Here is a 25,708-nt window from a genome sequence, read left to right on the forward strand (position 1 = left end):
TATTTGTCTGCAACCTCCAATGTCTATCTGAAAATTAGCCTTTATTGTAATGTGAATCATACGATGAGTCATTATCATTTTTCTAAAATTGTGTCCTAGAAAATTAAAAACTCTAAAGATGTTAAGAAATCTTACAAGAAAAAAAAAAAAAAAAATCCCTCTATTGTTAAACCAGGTATACTGAATAGGTGACATGACAAAAAAAAAAAAAAAAAAAAAACAAACAAAAAAGCAAAAACAAAAAAAAGTAAATACGGTATTATAATTGACAATTATAATACAATTTTTGTTAGACTGTTTTGTTTCCCTTTTTGTTTTGAATTAATGTTTGACTATATTTACTTACTACAAAAACCTTGGCTAATCTCACAGGACTAAAGCTAAAAAGGTTGTATTTAATAGTGCATCATAGTTTGGGGGTAATTCCATCATGTGATAGCATTGTTCCAATGACACAGAGGTTTTGATCCACTGGAAAGCTGGTGTGGCTACTTGCCCACTTATGCACTCTCTACTGTACATTCACTGCATGTCACGTGCACACTGTGTTTCCAGAATAAGAAAATGATTACACCATTGTATAATGCTTTTGAATTTTTAAAAACTTGATCTTAAAACTTACTTTTCAGTTTATCTTGAGAGGAAAGTATCATGCCAGTTAAATAGTTATTGGCTTTTGTTGATTTCCAAACCAGAAATAACGGTTTTATTTTGAATAGACAATACTTGGACAAAATGTCCCGACAATTCACCTCGCTCTTCCAGAAGTGCTCATTTAGAAATCATTTGGACTTTTTAGTTACAGTCAAGCTTGTCAACATTTTCCCACAAATTTCCCATGATTCACTGCCTGTCTGTCTTCACAAAGGAAGCAATTTAGTGTGTGATGCATTCCAGCAGCATTACGATGAAGACAAGCTGTTTGCTGCATTCTCTTTTAAGGCGCTATAAACCCAATGCCTTGAAGCTATGAATTTAAATTTAAATCGCAAATGAAATGAAGCCCAGTATTGTTTTGGCTTATTTGTCACAGAACAAGACATGACCAATGTGTGATATTAGTACTATTATGGTGTACACCCCCTATAGTGAATTCTGTGTCAGTTGAGTGTGTGTTGTTTGGACAGAAACATGATCTTGTAGTGAAAAACATCATTTTTATATAACATAAAATGTAATGTAGAGCATTTCAATATGTTTATTTTGGTTATACGGTTGTAAATATCAATAGAAACCAGCTATAAACAAACCAAGCATCTCTTTCACTTGGTTTGAGGTAAATTAAATGGAGAGGGGGCTCTTTAAACTAATTTGCAACCCTCTAACTCAAGCAATTAGGGGAAGATGGGTTTGACAGCAGAGGAGAGCAGATGTCGTTTGATAGACAGCCAAACCCTCTCTAGTGTGCTATACACAATGCTTCAAATGCTGTGGCGTGTAGACAACTGTACAGATCAGCTATGATTATGTTGCTTATTAATTCAATCAGTCAGCTCTGGCTGGCTGCTCTTTCATTAGAGAAGTCTTTTACTAATTTACAATACAGAGGCAGAGTGGTGCAAGCAAAAGGGAAGCAGAGGAGAGTAAAACAGAAATGGAAGTCTGAGGAGACCTTTGGCAAACTAGGCTGTGTCTGCCTAAAGAGATTTAAAATAGGGATTTGAAATGAAGAATTGACCCATATATCTACTTGAAGCTCAATCAAGAGCTATTGTTTCAACTTCCTCTACTTGCAGACAAGACTAAGTTTAAGATTTTTTACTTTTGACAGAGTTGCATCACATTAAATGACCTTATCATAAGTCTCTGTGGGTTTCAAAGGATTGTGAAATTTAATGTCTTGTCTGAATTTCTTATGACTTTGTTGGTTCACAGCACAAAATCTGTGATCACTCAAAGGATAAGATAAGATAAGATAAGATAAGATAAGATAAGATAAGATAAGATAAGATAAGATAAGATAAGATAAGATTGTCATGGATCCTCAAGCTCTGGTGGAATATAAACCCCAGGCTGACCTTCATTCAACGCTGGACAGTTGCTACATTTATATGGTACATCGTCTTCTAGTAAATTCAGGTTCTTGTTAAACACTTCATGTCACTGACCATCTTTCCTGCTCTTCTTAAAGATTCCCTGCCTGAGATCCAAAGCCTTCTCCAATGGAACCTGTCTGCCTGCACACCACACTGCTTTATCACTTTATTCCTGGTCCTTCCTATCAGACACCCATGCAACAACAGTGGTGTCAAAACTTTTGTGACAATTGTCCGTGTTGTGTCTGAAATCCGATGTGTGCAGAGTGAAGAGGAAAGGAAAGAGCACTGTGCCTTGTGGGGCCCCCATGCTATGTACTGGCACCTTTCTGTGAGGTAGTCAGTGATCTATTCAGCCAGGTGGGCCTCTACTTAAATACCTATTAAATTATTAAAATGCATGGGATAAGTGAAATAGCATGCCATCTAGGTATGTACAGGACCTGTGCAGCAGATAAATGACAAAAAAGGCACCATCAAAAAAAAAAAAAAAAAAAAAAATAGAAAAAACTCACGCTAATATTCTGCTGGAGGGCCATGTCTATGGATGCACCGGTGGGTGAGGAGAGAGACCTTATAGAGAGAGCCATCGAAGAGTTTACACCCCTAGTGTGACAGAGCTTATCCAAGCATTAAACTTCTTTGAATGACAGTTGCTTTGTAAAAAAAATGTTAAATTGAATTCATCTCTTCCCTCAATGCTTAAAAAGAGCCATTATTGTTCAATAATTAAATCTAAATTTAAAACAGAAGTTCCTGATGCTGTTGAATCAGCTTCAATAACAATACTGCATCGCAACCACATCAATACGTGTGAGGAGAATAGAAATTTTGCCTCTCTGATGGTGGAGCAACAGTATTTTTGTTGATAACCCATAAAATTCCATTATTATGAGGGAAAGCTGTGGCTGATTTAAGCTTACTGAATGTGTAAAAGATGTCATTCAATGTAACTTGCAGGAGTAGATCAAATGCTTTCTGAAAATCAGAAAACACAAGGCAATTTGTGTTTTTGAAATAAGCTGATTTTGATGTTTCTTTTGTCCTCACTCACATCAGTTTTTAATTATTCAAATAAGTTTTTAATTAATTTTTGTTTCAAGGCCACCACGTCTGTGTAAGACCATGAAACAAAATTTGAGACAGACACACAGGGAGAAGGAGAGATGGATGTTCTTTTGCTTTCTTAGTGAATATAGCTTCTTCAACTTTTCCAGGATTGAGCTGTTTCTCTATGTACCTGCAACAGAAATGCTACGGGCAGACTGACTGGAAGTAAAATGGGAACTTGGTTCTTTCTCTTCAGCATTCAAGCCTTGATGAAGTCTCCTACATGCTAGTTTTTTTTTCCCTAGACTTTGATCTCAGGAATAGAGCAGCACATTGTCAGAGTTTGCAACAGTCAAAGTGTTCATCAAGTATCTAAAGCAAACTTCATGGAACATAACCTAGTTTGCACATACAGTACCAGTAAATCTGAACGCGTATACTCATTTAATGGTGTGTCCAAACTTTTGACTGGTACTATAGCTCCATAACAGGAGCAGTAAAACGTTGTCAAACTGTCCCAGCAGAGTGTGCAGGAACTAAGCAACACTGTCACACATGTTCGGGTGTTTTGCCCATTGGGAAATGTCATCTGCTGCTTGTAATTAGGGAGCTCAAAAAGCAGACTGGTGTGGTTAGTGTTACAAAACACGATAGCAATGCTAAGCGTGGGAACCTTCCACTGAGGGCATGAGGTGAGCCACTTCACAAGGCTTCCAACAGGAAGTAAACATGGTCCCAACAATAAATGTGATCTTGTCACAAAGGATGAATGGACTCTGTGAGGTGAACAAAACTGTTAAATGCTATATGGCAGCAAATGACCTCACCTTTAGAATTAATAGGTACCTTGGTTCACCTGTCAGTATGAATAATGGAATGGACCGCATGGATGATTTTCAGCATTGGCACAGGTGTTTTCCGTTTAAATAGGCTAAAAGTTCATTTTAAACCTGAGTAGCTGGATATTTACACCCTCCCTCTCAGCTTTTATACCTTCTAAGCTTTTCTGTAATAGTAATGTTACAAATAATAGTGTGAAAATAATGTGAGAGGACTTGCTTTTAATGATGAATCAACAGAGAATCATCTCCTCAGTCTGATACTCAGAGCTCATTGTCTATCTTTAATGCACTTATGAAGAAATATACCAAAAGCAGAGGAGCAATTTATCAACTTAAATAAGTGAGTGATAATGTTCCTCCATAAATGCTGAAGATAAACAAATCCACTTAACTAATGCTGTAGTTTATATTAATGTAATCTGAGCAAAGTTTGGCTGTAGTGTGCAAGTTGGTAATTCACATTACTTTTAACAATATTTCTCAGTTTTATATGAACTCATCTGACATTCATGAACAGATTTTTAATGATCGAATAGAATATGTACTATTTTTCAACTTTTTATTGCATGAATAAAATATGTACACACAATCACAGATTAAAAGAGTAAAATGCAATACCACAGGCTTCATGCAAAATTAAAATGCCTTTGTTTCACAATGTAATGCAAAATGGCTAGTGTCTTGCAGCTAGTGTAACTCTTTCTCAAGGTCACTGTGAGCTTGCACACTTCTGAAAAAAAAAGATTTGGAAGCAAAATTACATATATTTTATTTATTAAGGGTTTTGTGTTGTTAAAAGGTCTTAAAATGACCCTGCAGTGTGTTGATCATAACATATTAGGGTCATCCTGAATATATATGTATAATAGATGCGTTAAATTTTGCACACAACTCACAAGTTTTGAATTGTTTTTGTCAAGGTCTCACATTTTGTTTTCTGCCATTGTAGGACATGATGGTTGTCCTGGTACTTTTACATGAATCTTGAATCAGTGTCTGATTTAGTGGCTAAAGAGCACTTTGTTTTCTAATAATGATCAAATCATTTTACCTGTTAGTTATTTTCCATGAAAAAACAGTTTGAAAAGGCACAACAATAACCATAAAACGAGTAAAACAGATTCCTGATCTGTTTTACTAATTATTAGCAAGTTTTGCATGATTGGCAGAGGTAACAGGGAACATGCAGTCCTGTTATATATTAGTAATATTTCTTCAAGGTTTCATGGAGGAAAGATAATTGACATCCAAATGCATGTATAAAGTTGTGAATCATAGGCTACAATATAAAATCATGTACTATTTACACACATGCTTTTTTACAACCCATCATCCCCATCCATTCTAGCTATCTCTGACTTGTACTACATCTGATGATAAATATATTTTAGTGGCTTTTCTCATACCCAGATTCATCAGTGCAACATAACTCCTGCATCTGACCAGCGTTGATCTGACCAAGATCAAATCTTTAAAACTTGCCTGAAGCCTGTATTGAGTAAAACCTGACAGATGGTTCTATTTTTCTGTGCCAGCTAAATTGTGATGTGGTGTCTGCTTTAAATCAAGGTTGATTCAGATTGACTTAGTTTAATTGGCTGCATTAAACCTACCAACCAAAATCCACGTTGCTTAAATACCAAGAGTACAAATGGTATCGCTTTACAGGATGCAATGTGTAAAAGCACACTGCTGACAGAGATTTTCCGTATGAATTAGTCGGTTGCATGTTCCCAGTGTCCTGTGAAGTTTTATGGCTGGGGGTGGGAGCTGGGTGGGGAGTTGCATGTAATATTAGACTTATTGTGTCTGTTCCCGCTCTTCTCGGCACCTGTCCCAAAAGGCAAATTAATCCCATAAGTAAAACATATCCTTCTTTCCACTTTTGTGCACAGACATGACACATCTGTCTCAACAATTATCCATGGCCTGACATCATTCTAGGGTGCATCACACTGCGCCTTGGCATGTAGATACTGTAGCCTTCAGCTTTAGTGATAGACAGGACAACTTAAATGATGCTTCTTTTTCCTCACCTACTCATCCTCATCATCTCCTCGTGTAACCTCAATAAAAATGTTTTCGTCAGGGTTAAAAATGGAAACAAAATGAAAACAAATGTCAGATTAACCCACAGTTGACAACCTATCAGTGCACTTTGATGTGGAAAGGAGAGGGACATAAAACCTTGAAATTGCTTCAGTTTCATTAAGTGAATAGCATGTGATTGCTCAAAAACCCAGTTCAAACCAGTGTGTGGCTGTGCCCCTGTGTAAGCAATGTGGTGCAGTGCCCAGTGCTCAGGTGGTGGCTGCCCTGATGAGACACGGCTGTTGGCTGCTCTCAATCCAACTAAATAACATCATCAGTGTCCAATCACAAGGTCCTGCACAAGGCCCAGAAGATCAAAACCACAGGGAAAACATGGCTGTAGAGTCTATCTTTACGCTTACTTGCACAAACAGAACAGATGTACATCAATCCTTTGCTTTAAGGGAAATTTTGCTGCTCAGAAATATGTTTTATTTTGCCTCAAACATGAGTGCTGATCCTGTTCTAATGATGCTGCTTCGACATACAGCTGCAAAGAGCAGGAAAGAAAGTAGTTTATAGAAAGCAATTATCTTAGCTTTGTATTATACATTTATGAGGACATTGTGTCATTTTTTTGGAACACATAAAAATCTCATTCATAAAACACTGTTTTGAATCTTTGATTTCTTTCTTTAAAGGTATATTTTGAGCAGTATTTGCTTTCATAATTTACATCTACAGAAACTTTTCTAGCTGCTTGCCACACATGAACAGACATTGTTGGAGAGTTTTGGTCTAAAAAACTAGCTTTGAGAAAAAAAATATAACAGCAGGTTGAATAAGCATGCATTATTATTTTACTTATATTAAGATGACGTATATATACAAACTAATATAGACACACATTCCTCCAAACACTTTCAGTTACACACATGTCTCAAAATTATGTGGTAGCAGTTCCATCAAGCGCTTCGCTGCCACTTACCTGCAGGTGTGGTTTGTGGGATATCTAAACGAAATGCTATGGAGGAAAGAAACAAGAAAAGAAACAAACAAACAAAAAAAAAAAAAAAACAACTGTGTGAGTGTGTGTATAAGTGTTTATGTTTAAGTGGGAAAACGCTGAGTGGAAGGATGGATTACATGTCCTGTGTCTGCACCTTTTACAACCTGCTCAGTGAGCCGTGCGCACGGCCTTGTAACCCACAGAGCTACTTGATTACTTTGTCAGTCTCTTTAAGTGGCTTTTGCTTTGTAGAGAAAATATGGAAACATGTCTGACGGATGATGTCCGACAGAGGGTGAGCATAGCGTGGTGGTGATTGCAGACAGTGCATCCAGATAAAGGGAAATACATTTTGCTGTCTTGTGAGCAAATAATCAAATACAGTACCATCTATCATGCCAAGTTATTTTTGTTTTTGTTTTTCTAATGTACTGAAAATGTTATGTCAAATCAAACAACCAGAACCTCAGTATCATGCCTCATTTCTGTGGAAAACTTGCTCTCACTCTACTCTGTACATAGTTAAACTGTTTCATCCTCTCATCCCATTTAGGAGTCCACGGAGACCAGGGACCATTTATTTCTCTTTCTAAATCCCAGCTCTATTCTTTGAATAAAACTCAAGCAATTAAGTAAGACATTTCTAACACACTAACTAATTTTTTTCCAAGGATTAGGAAAGAAAGATACAGATAGTCATAGGGGATTTATGATCATGCAAGAAGATCATTTCGAGAACACATAATTAAATGAGAAATCCTTCTTTAGCTCTTATATTTGGATCTCCACAATGATTCCATATAAAGAAAAGTCTGTTAAACAGCATAAAAGCGAAATTTCAAAAGTTATTGCTCAAGTCAGACAATGCCACCTCCTGGCTGAATAAAGCACTCACCTCTTCATACAAGCCATCAGTTATTAATGAATACGCAGAGGAAATTTTAGCAAGGAAAACTCATTCCATGTTTTTTAAATGTCAAATAGTACCATGTTAATATGCAACCAGCCATATATAAATAGAAATCTATCAGTTTCCTATGCAAGCTTAATAAATGTTACTGATTCAGCATTACCTGGTTTAATTGCTCCTCTGTTTTAATGAAAAAATGTTGATGTTTCTGGTTCAAACATGAGCAGCTTGACCATACAATGCTTGAAGGAGTATTATCTGTGATCAAACTGGATTTGCGGTTGTCATGCAGATTTAGTAGCAACTCCATGCGTGAGCACCTGCTGTTTCCAGGGCACATGCTGGTCCTGGATTTATTATGTTCAACTCTTTGTCATTAAATACATTTGAAAGGAAGTGGTGGATTCAAAATTCCTCACACTTCAGACTTTTGACCTTTCGCATCTGGTAAAAATTTATCAGCCTTAGTGTCTTAACTAATAGTTAAAAACTCCCAAGTGCTCCTCACTTCCCTTTCAATTAATAATGGTTTGTGTGAGGGCTAAAATGTGGTATGAACAACTAATTAAACTGAGGTGGCACATAACAAAAATCTGTTTGTATGTCAGGAAATCCCAAAACAAGTGATGCTGCTGATTTCAACAGATGAGGATGATGAGTTACGTATGTCTGCTCTGTAGTGATGTAGGACCACAACACGGGTCTGTTACAGGACAAGAGTTGGAAAGGCATTAAAAATTTTTTAAAAAGATGCATTATTTGAAAAAGAGTCACAGGTTCTTCTCTTTTTGAAACCTCAGTTCTCACTTTAATATTGATGTAATTTTGATCAAATAAATAAATAATATTGTAGACACCTACAAATTGGACCAATTAATGAACATTAAGTTCTCTTACACTATCCTGCAAACCCAGATCTGCATAAAGACTTTGCTTAGCATATGGAAGTGTTACTTTACAACATTGTGCAGCAGAACAAAGTCAGGCCAGTTGCACCCTGTCCTTTACAGAACCATGTAGGCAGTCAAGGGCTGTAAACTGTAAATAGTACCAGGAAAAGGTTATGGGTATCCCTCATGGAGGTTGTGCGATACTTTCTGGTAGCTTCATGTCTAGACGTAGCAACTGAATGTCAAGTTGTACCAGGTCTTACTTTTTTGTATTTTCTTTGATTTTATCTAAAAATATTCACTTCTTCTAGCACTAATATTGTTTATATTATTATTGTAATCACTATAATGATTGTAGCAGCCTAGTCTGTTTCCCTTTCCATGTTTCATTTCTGTTCTTTTGTCTCTTTAACCCCTCTCCTTTTTACCCTTCTGTTTCACTCCTTTTTTCCTTTGTTCCCTCTGTAATATTTCATAAAGTAATATAAGTTTATTAAAAACACAATTAAAATAATAATAAAAAGAATTTAAAGTATCAAGGGCATGCATATATACAAGGTGGCAGTTTTGCAAAGCAAATCTGTCTGGCACAATTTAGATCACAAACAAACGTCTGCATGTCATGATGCTGGACAGGACAAGGTTAAAAAATGCATTATTTGAAAAAGAGCCATAGTCATGGTCCCTCCTTCAAAACTCAATGCTTACTTTAATATTGATGTAATATTGATCTAATAAAAGTATGGTAGACACCTACAAATTGGACCAATTAATGAACATTAAGTTCTCTTACACTATCCTGCAAACCCAGATCTGTGTTTGACTTTTCTTACTTTACTTTACAACATTGTGCAGCAGAACAAAGTCAGGTCAGTTGCATCCTGTCCTTTACAGAACCATGCAGGCAGTCAAGGGCTGTAAACTGTAGACAATACCAGGAAAAGATTATGGGTCATGAGATAAAACGTTATGCTATATTATTAATATTTTAAAAAGTTGGGATGCAGTAGGCTATTATATATATATACATATAAATGAAAGGGGCATAAATCATAATGGATAGAGTTGTTTGTATTTTATTAATTATTTATTTTTTCATTGACATTTTACTGTGTAACTACTTTTTTAGCCTAACTTGTGTTAGGTTAATTGATCACTCTAAATTCTCTCTATATGAGTGTGAGCAGGAGTGGTTGCTCATCTCTCTGTGTTGGCCCTGTGATGGACTGGTGACCTGGGTGGATGGATTCATTTTTCCTAATAAGGATTGTTTGTGTTTAAAGACTCATACTTCTGTGGTGACATGGTGGAAATATTGGAATTGGATGGAGGAAGAAGGTTGTATATTTATAGTACCTGCTCATAAAATACACCAAGTAAAGATTTTTCACACTAGACCAAATTCCACTGTATGGAGAACAGAGAAGTAAACGATGGGTTGTCTCCAGAACACACACAGTCTTCAGATGGCTTATGCTGCGGTGATTTGATTGGACAGACTTTTCATTGTTTTGCTTTAACTTCTGTTCACATCAGGTTATTTAAACTCTAATCCTTTGGGTATGTTATCCTCAAAAAGCTGGAGCTTAACCCTGCTGCAGAGCAGGGTCAAGCTCTGGCTGATGGAGGGATATCCTGCATTTGAAGTTTTGAGTGTGAAATAACTGTAAGCTCTGGGTTTACAGAGCTTTAGGCACTGGCTATACAGGAATCTCAGCCAAAGGCTAAATATAGACCGAAAAATCCTCATGGTGCTATGATGTCTTTATGATTGGCAGGTGAAAAAAAAGAGTACAATTTAAAAAGTGCATGCTGTTTATAATATTGTTTTGTACAGTAGCCAGTGTGCACATCAGGTTACTCTACACATATATGATGGGTAAATATACTTGTTGCTAAGCCATTGTAACTTAAGTGCCAGGTCTTATACACAATACACCATTTTAAATATTGATTACCTCTCAGGACAGGTGGGCAACTGGCTGACACAAAGAGATTATATTATACTGCCAGAGAAAGTAAAAGTACAAAATATTTTATTTATTTATTCCTTTTTTTTAAAAAAAGAACAATGAATAGAATTATGAGCTCAAGTTCCCAATGTCCCTATAAATAAAAGTTTTACATGGTTTGTGGAAGAAGCTGACACCAAGATGTGGTGTCAAGGTGATTTTGTTATTAACTCTCTGAAAATTCATAAACTGGTGTTTGCAATCTAAAAAAAAAAAAAAAAAAAAAACAGAAAAATGCAAGTTTTTTTTTTCTACAATCAGACTTGATTATCTCACAGGGCAGGTGGGCAACTACTGATCATATTGATCAAGAAAACACAGATGCAAATTTTAAGTAATCAAAATGAAAAAAGAAGAGAAAAGACATTAGTGTTGGAATTAGGAGGTAAGGAGAAAACAATTACACTCAAGTCAAAGTAGAGTTGGTGCACCTGTCTGGTTTCTGTAAGTATTGTCCGAAGTTGAAAATGCAGAGTGTGTTATGGTTGCTGGAGGCATGAAGCAGAAAGGTGGATGGTTAGATAGTGCCGCCGTAATTAGCTGCTTAATAGAAAGCGACAGATCCAGAATTTGGCTGACTTCATGTTGTAAGCACTAAAGAGCTCCAGAAGGTGGCAGTATTGGCATTTATAGGATGTGAGTTGCCGTAAGTTTTCAAAAGAAGAAGAACTATCTCCTTCTGTTTTCCACCAATAGCGAATTTGCTTGCTAAAATACGAAAATGGCGGCTCTGTGTAGTGAGTTTGGGGACCTGGTCCAAATCAAGAAACAGCTCATATCAGTCATATCGTTGTGTAAGGAAAGAGGACTTTTGCACAGCGCGAAGTGGTGAGACTTACGGCGACTTTTTTTGCTCTATTTTGTTGGTAAATGACTTCCATTAAGCGTTAATCCCAAGTTACCTGTTAGCTACGTTATTTTCACATTCTCGCATTAGCTCAGAATTTAACGTTAAGCGATACTGAATACATTAGATAAACTATTACATGTAATATTTTGGATTCAGTCTGAATAGCCGCTGATCATCCAGCATACACAGAACAATGCTGGATGAATGCAAACACCGGTTCTGTGTTGTTTACATTTTAGGGCTTCTGAACTGGCATTTGCTTTGGACCCTCTCCCCAAGAATGAGCTACCCTCAGCACCACCTTTCATTGAGGTTTGTACACTGTGAGGAAACTCTCAGGTTTATTAGCATTATTTTATCCCCCACAAGTGTTTATCAACCTGCCATCCAATTCTAGTGAAATGATCAGTGTATTCTTTAGCAGCTGGTTCTAGCTTGATGTTCTAGTATGATGTTACACTGGACAAAATACTGGCATAAATATGAATGCATGTATTAATAGTCGCACATACAGGTCCAGCTAGCATACCATCGTTGCAGGACTCCTCGTTCTTTTTGACAATCAATCATCATTATCAAGATGATTTAGGTGACTTTTCCTTTGTGTTGTCTGTCCCAAATACAGGAAGATGCACAAGACCTGGATGCACTTACACTGGCTAAATCATACTTTGACCTAAAAGAGTATGACCGGGCTGCTTACTTTCTGAAAGGATGCTGCAGTCAGAAGGCTTATTTCCTTTATATGTATTCTCGATATCTGGTATGATTCTGTAGCGATCAGGCTTTTTGAAAAAAAAAATGGTTTACTTTTACTTTGATTATTGTACATTAGAAACATTTTTTAAAGGTTTTCTTGTTCTTTAGTCAGGCGAGAAAAAGAAGGATGACGAGACTGTGGACAGTCTGGGTGAGGATCTGCCTGTCAGAGATCTGATTGGTTTTATTTCCCTTTTACCCAAAAACTTTTCTACATTTCTTTGTGAATTTTATTATTATTTTTTTTAGGTCCTCTGGAGAAGGGCCAGGTGCGCAATGAAGCTTTGCGAGAACTCAGGGTTGAGCTCAGTAAGAAGCACACTGCAGGAGAGTTGGATGGCTTCACCCTCTATCTGTAAAGGCTTTTCCTCTAATGTGTACATATGTCTGAGATTGTGTTGTAGAAAATAAGATGGATTGATGTATAAATGTGTGTGTAAACACAGGTATGGAGTGGTTCTACGAAAGCTCGATCTGCTGAAGGAAGCAGTGGAGGTGTTCATTGAGGCAGTTCATGCGCTTCCTCTTCACTGGGGAGCGTGGCTGGAGCTCAGTAACCTAGTCACAAATATTGAAATGGTAACAACCCTTCTGTTTAAACATTAAAGACATTAATGACGCAGTATAATGAAGTCTGTAGCATGCATCTACACCCAAGGATCCATCCTTGTATACACTGTTATCTACATGTTAGAACTTTGCAACTTTACATCCTTATGTTTGGTTAGCATTTATGAATTTTCTAACTTGGAGTCCCGATCTCTTCCTTCTCTACAGCTGAAATCGTTGTCTCTGCCAGACTGCTGGATTAAAGACTTCTTCATGGCCCACATGTACACAGAGCTGCAGATGATCAAAGAAGCATTGCAGAAATACCAAAACCTTATCGAGGCCGGGTTTTCAAAGAGCACCTACATCATCTCACAGATTGCAGTGGCCTACCACAACATCAGAGGTGGTTATTCAGCCTTTTAGCTGAAAATGTTAAATGTCACTATAATCTCACACGATCAGAACAAATCTTACTGCAGTCTGTTTCTATTTATTTCAGATATCGACCAAGCTCTGGCTTTGTTCAATGAGCTGAGGGAGCAGGATCCGTTCCGCATTGACAACATGGACACATTCTCGAACCTGCTATATGTCAAAGTAAGTTCACCATTTGTAATGTGTCACCTCATATTAGAGATCTAAAGAAAAATCAATAAGGATTAAATATTTTGCAAAGAGTCCAGATTGTGTTTGAAGCCAGTACTTTGTACATTTTCAGAGTATGAAACCAGAGTTGAGCTACCTCGCTCACAACCTGGTAGAGATTGACAAGTACAGGGTGGAGACATGCTGTGTTATTGGTAAGCTTTAAATTAACCTGATCAATATGCTGGAGTTTATACACATACAGCTGTTTCAACTAAAGAATAACCATTCTTTATATTTACTATGCTCATTTTCTTTTTATTTAGTTAGAAAATGAATAGATATACATTGAATGTGTTTTTGTGCAACCGATTTTTATATTTGGGATTCTTATAAAGACAACTTTAACTTCAGTATAACTTTTGTACCATCTGTAAACACTGTAATAGTTTGAAAACAAAATCCAATCTTTCTTCTACACATGCTTCTAAATCTGTCTTATCTGTAGGTAACTACTACAGCTTACGCTCTCAGCATGAGAAAGCAGCTCTCTACTTCCAGCGAGCCCTTAAACTGAACCCTCGCTGTCTCGGTGCCTGGACCCTCATGGGCCATGAATATATGGAAATGAAAAACACTTCAGCTGCCATCCAAGCCTACAGGTCAGAGGAGCTCAGTATGTTACCTTTTAAGCAAGTGATGAGAATCAAACCAGCCATCCTGATATTTTGAGCACAACTTTCCCTACAGGCATGCCATTGAAGTGAACAAGCGTGACTACCGTGCCTGGTATGGCCTGGGACAGACATACGAGATCCTCAAGATGCCCTTTTACTGTTTATACTACTATCGAAAAGCACACCAACTCAGGTAATTGGTTTTAACTTAATAAAAGAAATCTTAGGCTGGTATACATGATTTAGATTTACAAATCAGAAGCAAAATGTACAGAACAGTCACTGAGTTGTTGCTTTTTTTATTGAAGGCCCAATGACTCCCGCATGTTGGTTGCACTTGGAGAAAGTTATGAAAAACTGTCACAGCAAGTAGAAGCCAAAAAGGTATTCATCGGCTGTCAGTGACTTATGATCTGTGTATTAAATTCTTGAGGTTTTTGATTTGATTTTGATTCACACAATATTTTACTTTCATTTCTGTGCAGTGCTACTGGAGGGCCTACTCTGTTGGTGACGTAGAAAAAATGGCTCTGCTCAAATTGGCAAAGTGAGTGTTTATCCTTTGCATAATTTATTTATTCTCTTAATTAAACATTTTTACAACTCAAGCTAATTTCTTGAAATTTTTTTTTTTTTCCACAGGCTTCACGAACAGCTGAATGAGTCTGACGATGCTGCCCAGTGTTACATGCTTTACATTCAGGACGTTTTCTCTTGTGGGGTAAACAGTTTTAAAAATAACAATTTTGAGAAGCTCGAGTATAATTTCATGGTTTTGGGTGAGGAGCTATAATTATAATTCTCCAACTTCTATGATCAGAAAACATTTTGTTTTGTTTGACCTGTACAGACGAATTGATAGGCTGACTGTGAGCTTAAATTTGTCTCTGGTTTTCATTTTGAGTCAGTCAACTTACAGTCCTTTACAGGAATGATGTAAAAATATTTTTTGTATTTGTTTGGGAATGTCCATTTAATTTTTTGTGCCTTCAGGAAGTACGGGACCTCTCTGAGGTGAGCACAGCCCTGCGGTACTTGGGTCAGTACTATTTCAAGAATAAGCTCTATGATGAGGCATCCATCTGTGCTCAGCGTTGCTGCGACTACAATGATGTAAGTATCCCTTCATATTTGCTTCTTGTTCCATTTGCCTTAGTAGAGTCGTCACTAATACTTGTTGGTGGTCACTGTAGGCACGCGAAGAGGGGAAGGCTCTGCTGAGGCAGATCTCCCAGGTCAGAGATCAGATTGAGACACCATCAGCAGATCTGTTTGCACCGCTCTCAAACAACAACACACCAGTCAGGAGAGTGTCTCCTCTGAACCTAATCTCCTTCACACCCTGATATTCTCTGAGCTTCAAATGGACCATTTGCCAATTCTGTGACATGAAACTGCAGACTTTGCTATAAGACAGCTTTGGAAGAATTTACGTGAAAATAAATTGCACCCGTTTGTAATCCTGGTCAGTTATTGCCCCCCCCCCCCCAAAAATAATCATTTACTTCACAAATTAAAACCTGACCACCAAGTTTAATATTTGTTAGAAAATGTTTGTGATGCTTGAATGTTTTGCTAAAATTAAACTTAACTTTTTACAAGTTGCTTTTTTACTGTTAATTATTACAAGTATTTTATGTAATTATATAGAAACAATGGTTTTTACAAGATTTTAATATAAGGGAGCTTTTTGTATAATAACAACATTGGTTGAAGTAGAAAAAAAAAATGTGCAAGATCAGACAAAGAAGGGGCGTCTTAACACAAACCGAAACTATGGACTCAACTTAGACTCAAAACACCTCATGCAGCATGTCAAAGTCGAAAATTGACTAAAGTTTAAGAAAAAACAAACTTAAAAGCCAATAACATATATAAGGACAATCAAACAAGGAAGAAACAACTAGACTTGCATGCAGCTTAAATTATTGGTATAAGAAGGTTGGTGCATAAATCGCTGGAAGCATGAATGATATTCGCCAATAATGGAGCAGCAACTGAAACTTTTCAGTATTAGTTGTGACTGTGGTGTCGAGGAGTGACGTACAGTATCTTTACTGGCATTCTTAAATCAATCATTGTCTTACTAGCTTGAATAATATAAATGTATTCAACAAGAAAGTAAAACTGCTCTGCAGAAGAGCTAGTATAGAAAACAACATAAAAATAAACGGTTAACTGGTAGTTTTTGCACAATAGCAGAAAGAACTGTTAAAGCTCTGAAAACTCAGTACTTCCCCCTGAGACGATGAGGGGTGGGAACAGGGCTGGGGGGTGGAGACTGCTGGCGAGACCGCAAGATACGCGAGTATGGTGTAGCATTTGCTTCTTCAGCAGTGCGAGTGTTATATCTATGTGTTGGAGTACACGTAGGGAACAGAGACTGGAAAAAGGGCCGTTTTCGCGGAGGACGGTTTTCAGTGTCACTTGGAGTTGTGGCCATACAGCCCCTCTTTTTGCTGGAAACTGGGGTGGTGGAGGCAGCAAAACTTGTTGATGGCAGCTGGGAATGAACTGCCTGCATCTGGGCCAGGGTCTCTGCTTTCCGCCGTAGGTCTGCTTTGACCAACATCAGGCCGTTCTGGAGCTCCATCAGGATCTGGTTCTGAGAAGAAGTCAGTCGACAGGGTTAGACAAGACCACAGAGGGGGAGGTGAAGGATAAGGTGGAAGGTTGATTGACACAGAAAGTGACAAAATGCAACATGCTGCAGCACAGTAATCACCTAGTGCAGATGTTAGAAACCTAAATGTAGTTTTTAAAGCTGGCTGTGCATCAAGAAGGTTAGAAAAAAAAAAGCAAAAGGAGAGAAAAGGTATTTTGAAATGAGAAAAAGGATTTAAATACTGTCAACTTTTTTGTTCAGCTCAAATTCATACACAATAGAAACATTTATACCTGTTTAGCTAGTGTCTCGTCTGCAGCTGCTAATGTGTGACGCAGCTTTTCCCCTCCCGTGCTGTGACAGCAGGACCTTTCACCAGACTGCAGGTCAGTTCCCAGCCTCTGCAAATTCAGCCGCAGCTGTCGGAGGTTCTGTTAGGTAAAGTACAAAATTTAGTCTGAGGGTGGACAAACATAAGCAGCTAAGAGTGCAGTTAATGTATAATTAAAGCATTTTGCAGTTACTGACCCGTTGACCCTCCAGCAGCTTGCGGTCAGCAGCGCCAGTGAGGTTGCCTGTTGAACCTGGAACTTGCAGCTGCATCTTCAGCTCGGTCAGCTCTGTGCAGGCAAACAGAAACAAGATCAGACATGAGCGGGATCCTAACATAAACAAATAAATGGAGCAAGCTTGCAGTCAAGTCTGTACCTTGGGTCTTGGTAAGCAGCTCAGCCCGACACTGGTCGAGTTCAGCACGGAGTCTGCTTAGCTCAGCTTGAGATGTGAGGCGCCGAGATCGCCGAAGGCCCTCAGATTGTTCCACTGGTGCCATCATGGGGGCGGCTTCACCATCCCTCTTTATTTCTTTAAGGGTAGCAGACAAAGCTTCAATCTCTTGATCGCGCTCCTACAACAAACAATGACAAAAAACATCGAGCACAAGTTCAAATAAACATGAATACATGCAAACATCACACATCTCAAGTTTTTAAAGGTAACGAGACCTCGCCTTCAGGACAGACAATGCCAAAAAGTATTGCAAATTTTGCTCTAGTCTGACCTCCAGCTCCTGACTGTAGAATTTCTTCAGATGTTTCTGCAGGTTTGTTATCTTGTCCTCATATCTCTCTTCAATTAGGGTCCTCTCAGTCTCCAAGGTCTCACTACAGGGTGCAATTCAAGTCAAACATTTTTATTGTTATACATTTATATAAACTGACCAGTGAATGCAGTTACAGCTCCAGCATGGCAAGAAATACTTCTGTTACTAGTACTTTTAAAAATATGATTCTGATATAAACAAAGCACACATACTTGAAACCCTTTTGCATTCTAGTAATGATCTCCATCATCTCAGAGACCACCTGCTCTCTCACGTTAGCCTCGAGAACCTCTTTTTCTTCCCGCTGGCGCCGCACCTCTCGTTTCAGGACATCGATGGCCTGCAGCAAAGTCTTAATAAAGTACAGTCAGCTGTTAGAACTGTGGACATGTGAAGCACACATTATTTTTACCATGTTTTAGATCATCTTAACATCACTAGTCTAACATAATATCACCATTAAAGCTTTTATTTAGAGTGATGCTGAGTACTTTAATGGTAATATTATGGTAGTTTTATTGATGGACATGTTTAGCAAAACCAGAAAAGTGTTTATGAAGGCTGTTGTAAAACAGTAAATCTTCAGCGTAACTACCTCCATATTTAACAAGGTAATATCTCCATCTTCATCATCACTTTCATCCGCTTCCTCTTCCTCCTCCATCATCGTGCTTTCGTTTCTGTTTGCTGTTGGCTCCCGGAGTAGAGACAGGATGTAGGCCACTCTGGTTTTAGTTGATGGGCCGTGGACAAGCTGAAGTGATACATTTAATGCTTCATTTCTCAATTTTCTGTCATCTTCTCCCAAAACACATTAACTAGTCCCTCATAAAAATTACTTACTGGTACAGGAAGGTTTCCTTACCTGTGTAGCAATTGCAGAGAACTTTAGGGCCTGGAGGGTCTCATCATAGATGGAAGCACATGGGTTGATGTTGACCACCATGCAGGAGGTTCCTCCACCACAGAAGAAACTCTGCAGGACACGGGTTAGTTTACTGTCCCTGAAGGGCACCACCTGGGGGGGTCGTGACCTGTGGGAGTGTAAGAATAGTCACTGAAGTTTAAACCCCTCTCAAAGAGCTCAGCTCAATCCAAACACATTGTTGATTTTAGACATACTTGTTCTGGTTGTGCCTCAGGGCAGTGATACAGCGCCCCAGTGTCAAGAGGGAGGTGTTGATATTGTTGGCTTCCTTCATCCTCTCACCATTACGCTGCTCCTTACAGCGTTCAGACCCAGCCAAATCACACACAGTCAGTCTGAAAATTGGATAAAACTCCATGTAATGACATATACAAAAGCTCAATGTGTTAAAAAAAAAACAAGAACACCTCAACTTACTCGCTGATGTGTTTGGCCTGGCCTGAACTTGCCTCGGGGTGGACGTGCAGGACACGAATGGAAAAGATGCTGTGGCTAAGTGGGTAATAAAGAAATACTGAGAGATGAAGGAGGTGCAAGTCAGACTAAAATACACAAAAGATTTTAAAGGGTTAATGTGCCCCTACCTTCTGCTGGAGTTTTGGTTGAGATGAGTGCTGGCAAAGCTCTGATTACGACGTCCAGCTTTCAGAATCCTCCAGGCTTCCTCAGCACTGCGGACCTGGATCCAGGTCAGATCTGATAAAACAGTGGGGAAGGGATGAAAATGATGGACTTGTGCCCAAACCGTGTAAAACGACTGCAGTATAGTGCGGAAAGAGGCAGGTAATGAAGGACCCCATCTACAGTTCCCATGTTTAATGAAGCTTAAATCCATGGAGAGGCTGCACAATGGGGCTGAGATGCAGAATGTCGGATACCATTAAGTTAAATGTAGCATAAAACGGCATTCCTGTAAATATCTCAGTACTACCTTTCACGTAGGGGTTGCCTTGCTTGTCATCACTAAGCCTCAGTGTGATTCTTTTCCGGGGCTGCTGGGAGGGTGACGCATCCAGCAGGTCATACAGGAACTCATTGTAGATTTCATAGAAGGACACCCAGATAGAAAACTGCACTCCTCCCTGCAGGTCGTCTCCCCCACTGAGGGAAAGACTGTCTGGCTCCAGGCAAACACTGTCAGAGTCTGCAGAGAGACATGGAAAATTAAGGCATTATCGTTAATGTAATGAATGCAGGTTTCTAAACTGAACCCTACTGCAGTAACAGCCACATTAAGCATGAACAAGACATGATTGATTGACATTTGACACACATGCATGAGTAAAATAACCTTTCAGTGATCTTATACCATGTACACATGTGCAAATGGACATTAACACAAAACATATTTTTGAACCAGCACAACAACTCAAGTATGTTTAACTAGGGTCATGTTGGATAAATGTTTCTGATATGACTTCTAAAAATAAAATAATCTCACTATTTGGTATGTATTACTTCCCTTCTCACCTTCAAGCTGGGTGGCAATGTTGGTTGTAGAGGAGAGTCCTCCAATGCCACTGTCCCAGACTGTAGTGGTACCAACTCTAAGAGAAGTCAGACCCTCATCCTATAAACACAATACAGCTTTGTAAGTACATATGTGCCAGTTATAGTGTGCTTTAATAATTGATTACTTTTGAAAAAAGTTTGCCAAAAAAAGAAAGCGCTGAAAATACTTGTCATTTTCAACCCTGCTTTTGGTCTCTAAAGTCTCTCTTTAAAAGCTAGAAAAAGTGGGGAGTGACACACAACTGTGTGAAAATGATCTGTTGGGCTGCACTGCAAGTATGCCCTTTCAGCTTGTTGACATGCTTGCATTTACTTTGTTCCTATAAGATATCGGTCAAAGCAGCTTCTGGCATAAATATTTTGCTGCTAAATTAACGGGAAACAAGATTATGGTCCAAGCACTGAGTTGCACACCTTAAATTCTAGATCAAATTTTAAAAAGTCAATATTATGGCATATAAATATTACATTAATACACCCATACATGTTCATTCTTACTACAATATGTCCCATGTTTTCCTTAGTCCTTCCAAACTGCAACAGCTTACCTCTTTGAGCAGAGAGTTTCTGCGAGTCTCCTCCATCCTGACCTCGCTGGGGTCAAGCTGCTTCACATCCTGATACATGACAGGCTTCAGGTCCATGGCACCATAGAGTCGACCCTGCAGCTTCCTAAACAAAGACGCTAAAGCTCGGGGCAAGAGTCCCGCCTCTCGACCACTGCCTGCAGGTCAAAGATCGACATTTAAGATTTATATTTTGTGAGATCAACTGATTAAGTGCGAGTTTGACATGTGCAACTCAGTCACTCTAAAGATGTGCAAACAAAGATCACAGTCACAAGAAATAAGAGAAATATAAATATTACCTTGAATGGTGTAAGTCTTTCCAGAGTTAGTGACTCCATAAGTATAGAGAAGTCGGTTTTCTCCTTTAAGTACATCATTTACCATCTTCTTCATTGTGCCTTCATAAAACTGTTGCTGTTTTGTCTCCGGACCAAAAATCTGTGCAGAACAGGGTAATAGATAAAGACTAGATCAGGTTGGGCAGGCTGGCTAACATGTTTACAGTAAGTAAACCTAAGACTCTCCTACCTTGGAGAAACTGAACTTGTGAATGCTCTGGGTGATACCCCTCTCTGCTGTCCTCATGTTCTGAGACTCATGTGGAGCTTTGAGCAGCAGAGTCTCTTGGTCTTGGACAGCCACACAACCCTAAGAAAAGATGAAACCTTAAGCACAAAGAGCAGATGCACTAGAAGCAGTAAATGAAAATATTCTGAGCTGTAACAATGATTTACATCTCACCTGCTCTTCTCCCCTTTCTCTCTCAGGGTCAGTAAGCGGCCGAATGCGTAGAAAGACCTTTACCTTCTCTGTGGTGCTTTCATCACAGCTTCCAGGTTTCACTGCTGCTTTCTAAAAACACACATTACAAATATTATTTAAGAGTGTGTCATTTAATCCTTTTATGCCATGATAAAATAATGCAGATCAAGTAAAGTTAAACAATTCAACAATAATGAAGACAAAACAAAACGAAGAAAAAAAAAAAAAAAAAACAGCATGAAATGCAGGTTTTCTGCAACATCTTTTGTTATACTTTGTGTTACGATGAAAAGAAAAAAAAGGCTTACAATGAAAACTCCACAAAGTACATTGTAAATATTATACACCTATGTCGACCCTCACCGGTTCTGTAATGGATGGTTGCATTTCCAGGCCTGGGGAAATGACGGAGATCTCAGGTAGACGTGGTCTGGTCATGCCTCCATGTTCTGCTGCTGTTGACTCAAACACAGCCATTTCCTCGTCCTCATCAGAGGGGAATCCGCATGGAGAAGACAAAGACATGGGCAGCGCCATGCTTACCTACAACAAAAAGACCAAATCTTTACAGTATCAATCAATACCTGTATGGACTCGGATGTATTTGTTAACAGCATATAAAAAGCTATTTTAGAATGTTACTATTTATTGGTCCCAAGAGCAAGAGAGATGTCATTTTATCAAAATTATAACATTTTAATCCTTCTCAGTTTGTAAGAAATTAATAAGAGTTTTCTTTTTGACTGGAGCTGGATTTTATTCCATACATGAGAAATGTAACAAAAACTGGATTTTATCACCTTAAAAAAAAAACATCGCCAGAGTTCGCCCATTTCTCTCCCGTCAGCACCGAGGTGTTTATGTATGATTTTTATTTCTGTGTAGATTAAATTACTGTAATGCCCTGCTCTCTGGTATTCCCAAAAAGTCTATTTCAAACTTACATTTACTTCAGAACTCAGCGGCACACGTTCTGACGAGGACCAGAGGGCAGGACCACATTACACCAGTGTTAAAATCACTACATTGACTCCCCGTGCGTTTCAGGGTTGTTCTTTTACTGGTTTATAAATGTCTTAATGATCTTGGACCTTCTTATTTATTTGACTTGCTTCTAATTATGAGACCTTGCAAACCCTAAGGTCTTCTGGTACTGGCCTTTCAGTTGTTCCTAAAGCAAGGGCAGAAACATACGACGAGGCCTCTTTCGATTATTACGGCCCTCATCTGTGGAACAGCCTGCCAGAGAACCTCAGGGCTGCAGAGACTGTTCATGTTTTTAAAAAGAAAAGAGGCTCAAGACCCACCATTTTAGCTTAGCTTATAGCTGAATTTTATTTGATCCTGATTTATTTTTATTTTATTCAACCTTATTACTTTTTTTAGCACATTATTTTATTAAGTCCTTTATGTGTATTTTTATTATTGCTGCTTAGTTGTTCTTATTGTTTCTAATAGAGATGTGACGTTCATGAATGAATCGATTCTTTTGAATGACTCTTTTAAATGAACGCGGGCCGTTCAGTTGTGAGCCTGTTCATACTGTGAGTTCTATCCAAAACATTTACTAGAATTTGCACTGACTGCTCATGTTTATCCTTTATCTATATTTTTCCTATAATTTTTTAATCTTGTATAGTAGATTTCATATAGGTACACATTTTGATTGTTTGTCATTCGCATATATTGTGAAATTTTGTAAGATATTGTGAGAATGAGCCAGTTTTTTGAATGGCTCTTTGAAAGGAACGGCTCCTCAAGATCCGGCTCCCTTCAAAGAGCCATAAATCCCATCTCTAGTTTCTAAAGGTGATTAAATCTTTGTTTTAACTCCAGTGTTTATCTTATGGGGATCCTGCATGCTGGGGGCTTTGCCAGCTCGGTCTGGGAGTTGTTGCCATGATGAACACCCTTGTCTAAGTGGCTGGGGTCCGTGTGCATGTGTGACTGTGTGTGAAAGAGACTATAATGAGTGTTTTTAGGTTTGCTAGTTTGTTTTTTTGTTGTTTTTTTTAATTGCCATGTTATCTATTTTGGTGTGTGAAGGCCTGTTTTATTTTAATATGCATGAATTGCTTTTATGAAATCATGTAAAACACGTTGTGTTGCCTTTGCCATGAAAAGAGCTTTATAAATAAAGTTTGATAGTAACATATAGATTCATGAAATTATTTGGTTTTTACTGTTTATTCTCTGTACTATTGACACGTTAACCTTTTTAAAAACATTTAATAATTTGTGTTTGAGGAGCAATCTGTGTGCCATCTAGCGGCAAGGATGACGATTTTAACTACTCTATTCCCTCACCAATGTACTGTTTGAAGGGCTGTAATGAAAACAGTGTTGCCATTATTTGTGAGGAATAATAACATTAATAACAGATGCTTGCAGAGAGCCTTAAATCTTACAAGCCTGTCATTTCCGTTTAAGTGCATTAAATTAGAAACTTTTAATAAAACATGTTGGACATAGAAAATTCCCAAGCTACATAGCTCATCTAATGCGTAACTACCTCTGGTTGTTTTAGTCGGAAACGTGGTTTATCCGCCATATTACCCAGTGGTCTGACATTACCCAACTTAAATCTTGCGAAAGAATTGTATTCAAAGAAAAAACAACGACAATAAAACGTTGTCGAGCCTGTCGAGTAGGATTACGAGATTTATATATACTAAAACAAGTTATCAGGTAAAACTACGGCTATAGATTAACCAGTTCACACTCATTCGAATCGCCAACCTTTACAAAAGCTCAGTTTTACTTACCTCAATTGTCGAAACTGAGATTAGCGGCCGGTTTTTGGTAAATTAGCAAGCTTAATGTTATGTATAGATCGCAAAAACCTAGGTTCTTGTCGGATCAATGCTAGAATTACAGTGTTAAAATAGCAGCAAACCAAGTTACCCGCTGACTTGGAAGCTTTCTCAACTTCAGCTGATTTACTTTACCGACTGCGTTTGGTTTTTTGAACAATGCGCCTCCGTGCTAAGCGAGTAGCTGATTGGCTAGACCGCACAACTCACTGTCTTCTGATTGGGTAGTGCTTTCACGCACAAGGCAAAGTGCTCCAATCAGAATGGTGACACTCCCGTAGACGCTGGTGTTTATTCTCTGTACTATTGAATAAGACCTGACACTAATTTCGTCATTTAACAAAACCCGTGATATTACTGTCTGTTCCCAGGATTTACTTTTGTCCCAAACACTATAGCTGTGGAAGACGTCATTCAGTGTGTCTGTTCTGTATGGTGTCAGATAGAAAATGAGCTGAATGGCAGAGCTGATCTCATTAAATTATTTTCAAGTTTTAAATGACTTGAAGGACAACAAGAGGTTGTAGATGCTTTAAATGATGACTTGAGATTAATTCTTTTAATGTATAGAAGACACCATTATTATATCACTACATTATATTTATATTATATTTCACTTTTTGTTATGTATTATGTATTTGTGTATGTATTTAGTAAAACATTACTTAAATATTCAAATAATCTAAAATGTTTTCTTCTTAATAACATATTAAAGAATGCAGACCTGAAGGTAAGCGCAAACAGGGCACTAACGTCTGGTAAACTGTAGGAGGTAGTGATGTGCCATGTTCTCTCTGAGAGCCAATGCTTTGTAGTGAATCAAAAGAGCCGGTTCCCAGCCAGTGAGAGCCGGTGTTCTGTCAGTTTAGCATACACATCAGAGCTCTCAGTGCTCAGCCCCAGCTCTGCCCATGGCACTGCTTTGTTTGGATTGGCCTGCATGGACAGGCAGCGAATCACATCTGAGTATATTGTCATGTCATCAAACCCTATTCACAGAGAGGAGAAACTGGATCAGCCCATCCAAGATGAGGCATCTTATTTTTCTGAATGCCAACCTGCGCTGCGGACATTAATGCTGCTTTCTTGAGTTTGGTTCTCATTCTGGTTTGTGGATTTATTTGCTGTTTTTTGAGCATTTCTGCAATATAAGATTTTTGTTGAAATATTAAACAAAAGTAAGTGGTTTTGTATCAGCATAAATGCACAAAAGG

The 25,708-nt window shown here is 38.3% G+C and overlaps 2 protein-coding genes across 2 annotated transcripts; one reads left to right on the forward strand and one right to left on the reverse strand.

Annotated features, from left to right (window-relative positions):
* The first annotated feature begins 11,476 nt into the window (after positions 1-11,476).
* Positions 11,477-15,800, forward strand: cdc23 (CDC23 (cell division cycle 23, yeast, homolog)). Its single transcript, XM_042009101.1, has 16 exons — positions 11,477-11,608; positions 11,870-11,942; positions 12,256-12,393; positions 12,498-12,540; positions 12,639-12,744; positions 12,836-12,968; positions 13,167-13,344; positions 13,441-13,538; positions 13,660-13,741; positions 14,035-14,188; positions 14,277-14,396; positions 14,512-14,587; positions 14,689-14,750; positions 14,846-14,924; positions 15,197-15,316; positions 15,397-15,800. Exons 1-16 carry the CDS (start codon positions 11,502-11,504, stop codon positions 15,547-15,549), a joined length of 1,722 nt encoding a protein of 573 aa, XP_041865035.1. The 5' UTR covers positions 11,477-11,501; the 3' UTR covers positions 15,550-15,800.
* A 242-nt stretch (positions 15,801-16,042) lies between these two features.
* On the reverse strand, positions 16,043-24,637 carry kif20a (kinesin family member 20A). Its single transcript, XM_042009100.1, has 19 exons — positions 24,447-24,637; positions 22,045-22,224; positions 21,661-21,771; positions 21,448-21,567; positions 21,219-21,357; positions 20,899-21,074; positions 20,309-20,408; positions 19,770-19,982; positions 19,423-19,534; positions 19,256-19,330; positions 19,033-19,173; positions 18,776-18,944; positions 18,506-18,664; positions 18,123-18,262; positions 17,869-17,971; positions 17,517-17,715; positions 17,337-17,428; positions 17,102-17,239; positions 16,043-16,808 (listed from the first exon to the last, which is right to left on the reverse strand). Exons 2-19 carry the CDS (start codon positions 22,216-22,218, stop codon positions 16,431-16,433), a joined length of 2,739 nt encoding a protein of 912 aa, XP_041865034.1. The 5' UTR covers positions 22,219-22,224; positions 24,447-24,637; the 3' UTR covers positions 16,043-16,430.
* Positions 24,638-25,708: the final 1,071 nt, after the last annotated feature.

Source organism: Melanotaenia boesemani, chromosome 15 (genome assembly GCF_017639745.1).
Source record: "Melanotaenia boesemani isolate fMelBoe1 chromosome 15, fMelBoe1.pri, whole genome shotgun sequence".
NCBI lineage: Eukaryota > Metazoa > Chordata > Actinopteri > Atheriniformes > Melanotaeniidae > Melanotaenia > Melanotaenia boesemani.

What these genes read in the sequence shown, in the direction of transcription:
- cdc23 (XM_042009101.1), top strand. Translation starts at nt 11,502, where the DNA reads ATGGCGGCTCTGTGTAGTGAGTTTGGGGACCTGGTCCAAATCAAGAAA. An exon ending in CTTTTGCACAGCGCGAAGTG is followed by an intron (nt 11,609 to 11,869) that starts GTGAGACTTACG and finishes TTTACATTTTAG; the next exon opens with GGCTTCTGAACTGGCATTTG. An exon ending in CAGCACCACCTTTCATTGAG is followed by an intron (nt 11,943 to 12,255) that starts GTTTGTACACTG and finishes TCCCAAATACAG; the next exon opens with GAAGATGCACAAGACCTGGA.
- kif20a (XM_042009100.1), bottom strand. Translation starts at nt 22,218, where the DNA reads ATGGCGCTGCCCATGTCTTTGTCTTCTCCATGCGGATTCCCCTCTGAT. An exon ending in AACCATCCATTACAGAACCG is followed by an intron (nt 21,772 to 22,044) that starts GTGAGGGTCGAC and finishes GTGTGTTTTTAG; the next exon opens with AAAGCAGCAGTGAAACCTGG. An exon ending in AACCAAAACTCCAGCAGAAG is followed by an intron (nt 19,331 to 19,422) that starts GTAGGGGCACAT and finishes TTACCCACTTAG; the next exon opens with CCACAGCATCTTTTCCATTC.